This window comes from Plasmodium vivax, genomic scaffold, assembly GCF_000002415.2.
Source record: "Plasmodium vivax scf_5315 genomic scaffold, whole genome shotgun sequence".
Taxonomy (NCBI): domain Eukaryota; phylum Apicomplexa; class Aconoidasida; order Haemosporida; family Plasmodiidae; genus Plasmodium; species Plasmodium vivax.
This window is the reverse complement of record NW_001851150.1, coordinates 1-2,644: the sequence shown is the minus strand read 5'-3', so window position 1 is coordinate 2,644 and position 2,644 is coordinate 1. Positions and strand designations below refer to the sequence as shown.

Here is a 2,644-nt window from a genome sequence, read left to right as displayed (position 1 = left end):
AATGGGAATAATGTAGAGATAAATACCTACTTTAATATCTCTTTTAACTATACATAAATATGAATTGTTATGAAGATAACAGTAATATCTGAAAATTTCTTTTTTTCCATATAAATTTTTATTTTCTGTACAATTAAGAATATTAACACATTTTCAAATATATGATTAAGCATGCTATAACAACATTATATATACTTATAACTTATCTAAAAATAATATTAAAATATGAGAACAATTATTCCTTAATTTGGGTATACTAATTCAAAATATATTTGTATTTCTCATAATTGGGATTATTGCTAAATATTATATTGTAAAATATCCCCCCAAAACTATATTAACATTTTATTATTATAAAAATATAATACTTTTCTATTTTTCCATCCTTGCACAGTATAATATATAGATTAAATATAATTTTAGTGTTCATTCTCTCTTTATTATCTTAGTATAATCCATAATAATTTTTTTAATACTTTTAATTCATATATGTATTTTTAGAATTAGACAAAATTAAGAAAAGTTATGTGACAACATCTTTTATTACTAAAATTAAATTCATATTTTTTTTGCTATATCAATTTCATATATAATGATTTATCTAACTTTTAACATTTTATAAATAACAACTACCAGCAATATTTTTCTAACAGAAGGCTGAAGACGGATATATATGAAGATATTTTGTGTTAAATATTATTGCACATGTTTACATTTATATTCTCATATGTTATAATATTTTGACTGTATATATAGACATATAATACACGAAAGCCATAATATGCATAAAATACATATACATAATACAAATATATAGAAACAATAATGATGAAAGAAAGAAATAAAAAAATTTGAAATTTATAATATACTCTTTAAAATAAATTTATAATATACAAGCATTAATATACGTATATGGCTATATAATAGTGTTATTTATTTAGTCCATTCCATATTCAGAGTGCTTATTATACTGCAATCCGTATTTTCTTTGCTTATTTTATAAAATATAATAGGTCATAATATTATTTTGAAAATACAAATTGTATTAACCATACTTAAGCGTAATAATAATTTTTCTTAAAAGAAAATACAATATGTTACATCCATTAATAAAATATTGGATAATCGTCATTTATGCATATATGTAAGTCGCAAGCATACATGTTTTATTTTTTTTAATATGTTCAGATAATTTTTTTTTAATTATGATACACATATACATTAATATGTAAAGAGTATTCAGCATAAATAAATAAAATTTTAATAAATTCATTTTTTGCGCTTTTTAATTTTTTATATTACTGTTAAATTTTCTCTCGCATTAAATGATATACGTAAATATGTAATATAATAAATATATTAACTTTTTTTTTTATCATTGCGCTTATATATAAATTGTCATATATTATACTTTATTATTTTTCTTCATATTAATATTATATTTATCTTAAAATTATGCATTGAATATTGTATGGTCATCTGATTGTGGCACCCTGTATTTCAAGATTATTTTTTTTAAGCAATATTATTATATTCCCAAAAAAAAAAATTATAATGATAAAAAAATATTCAATAAAATTTAATGTGTAATTTTCATGATAAAAGTAATTTTATATAAAAATTAAAATTACATAAAATTTTACAAATAATTACATACATTATTTTATATATTATTATATATTGTATGGTTTACAACAGCTAATATACCTTTAAATCTTACTCTACTTTAAAAACAATAATAAAATTAACACATCGATGTACTGCAATTATTTCCAATACAATACAAAACAAAAAATATATTAAATATAAACGGTCTATCACTATGACAGATAAAGAAATACATATTCACTATAGACAAAAATAAATTATGTCATCTTTTTCTCACAAATATTTTATAATACCAAGTACAATAAAATCCATATATAATTTATTCATATTAATTCTCTAATTTACAGCTTGTATATAAATACATTTTTATTTTTCCAATACATGAAAATTGTATATATCAAAATAAATTACAAAATTATAATGAATTATGAAAGTAGAACAAGTCTTTATACAATATATGAAATGCATTTAAAAATACAATTATATGTCATGTAAAAGGACATCATCGATTAACATGAAGAAAATGAAACAGCAGAATACTCATGAATATTGAAAGTAATATTCTTTAATGTTATATATAATTCTATGTATTTCATTTGTATATATATAAGGAAATATTAAATAATCTATCATGTAATGCAAATAATGTTATTTTGTCGATGTTTATAAATTAAATACTTCTTTACAGTACTTAATATATTCTTTTCGGTTCATTTTTCCTTTTCCAGATTTTATTCTTTCATATTTTATCACTTTGGATAAGATATAAACAAAAACTAATAAAACAGTAGTTACCAAAATAAAGGAAAATAACATATTAATGTATTTCATGATATCTATTAATTCTTTATTATCATATAACAATTTTCTAAAACATTTACCTATATCATCATCACCACTTTTATGCTTTTTATTACTATCAGCTCCATCAAAATGATCACCTTTGCAGAGACCTAATATACCTTCATATTCACCACCAATTCCAAATAATATTGGAAATATTAATCCAATAGTGGGGAGTAAAGCAAATAAAAAA

The 2,644-nt window shown here is 19.6% G+C and overlaps 1 protein-coding gene across 1 annotated transcript, besides 1 other annotated feature; it reads right to left on the bottom strand.

The window, feature by feature from the left end:
- Positions 1–1,384: 1,384 nt before the first annotated feature.
- Positions 1,385–1,443: a microsatellite.
- Positions 1,444–2,271: 828 nt separating this feature from the next.
- PVX_058190 (variable surface protein Vir10/35, truncated, putative) lies at positions 2,272–2,644 on the bottom strand (the record flags this gene model as incomplete). Its single annotated transcript, XM_001612390.1, has 1 exon — positions 2,272–2,644. A coding segment is annotated over one exon (373 nt), but the record flags the coding sequence as incomplete, so codon positions are not given.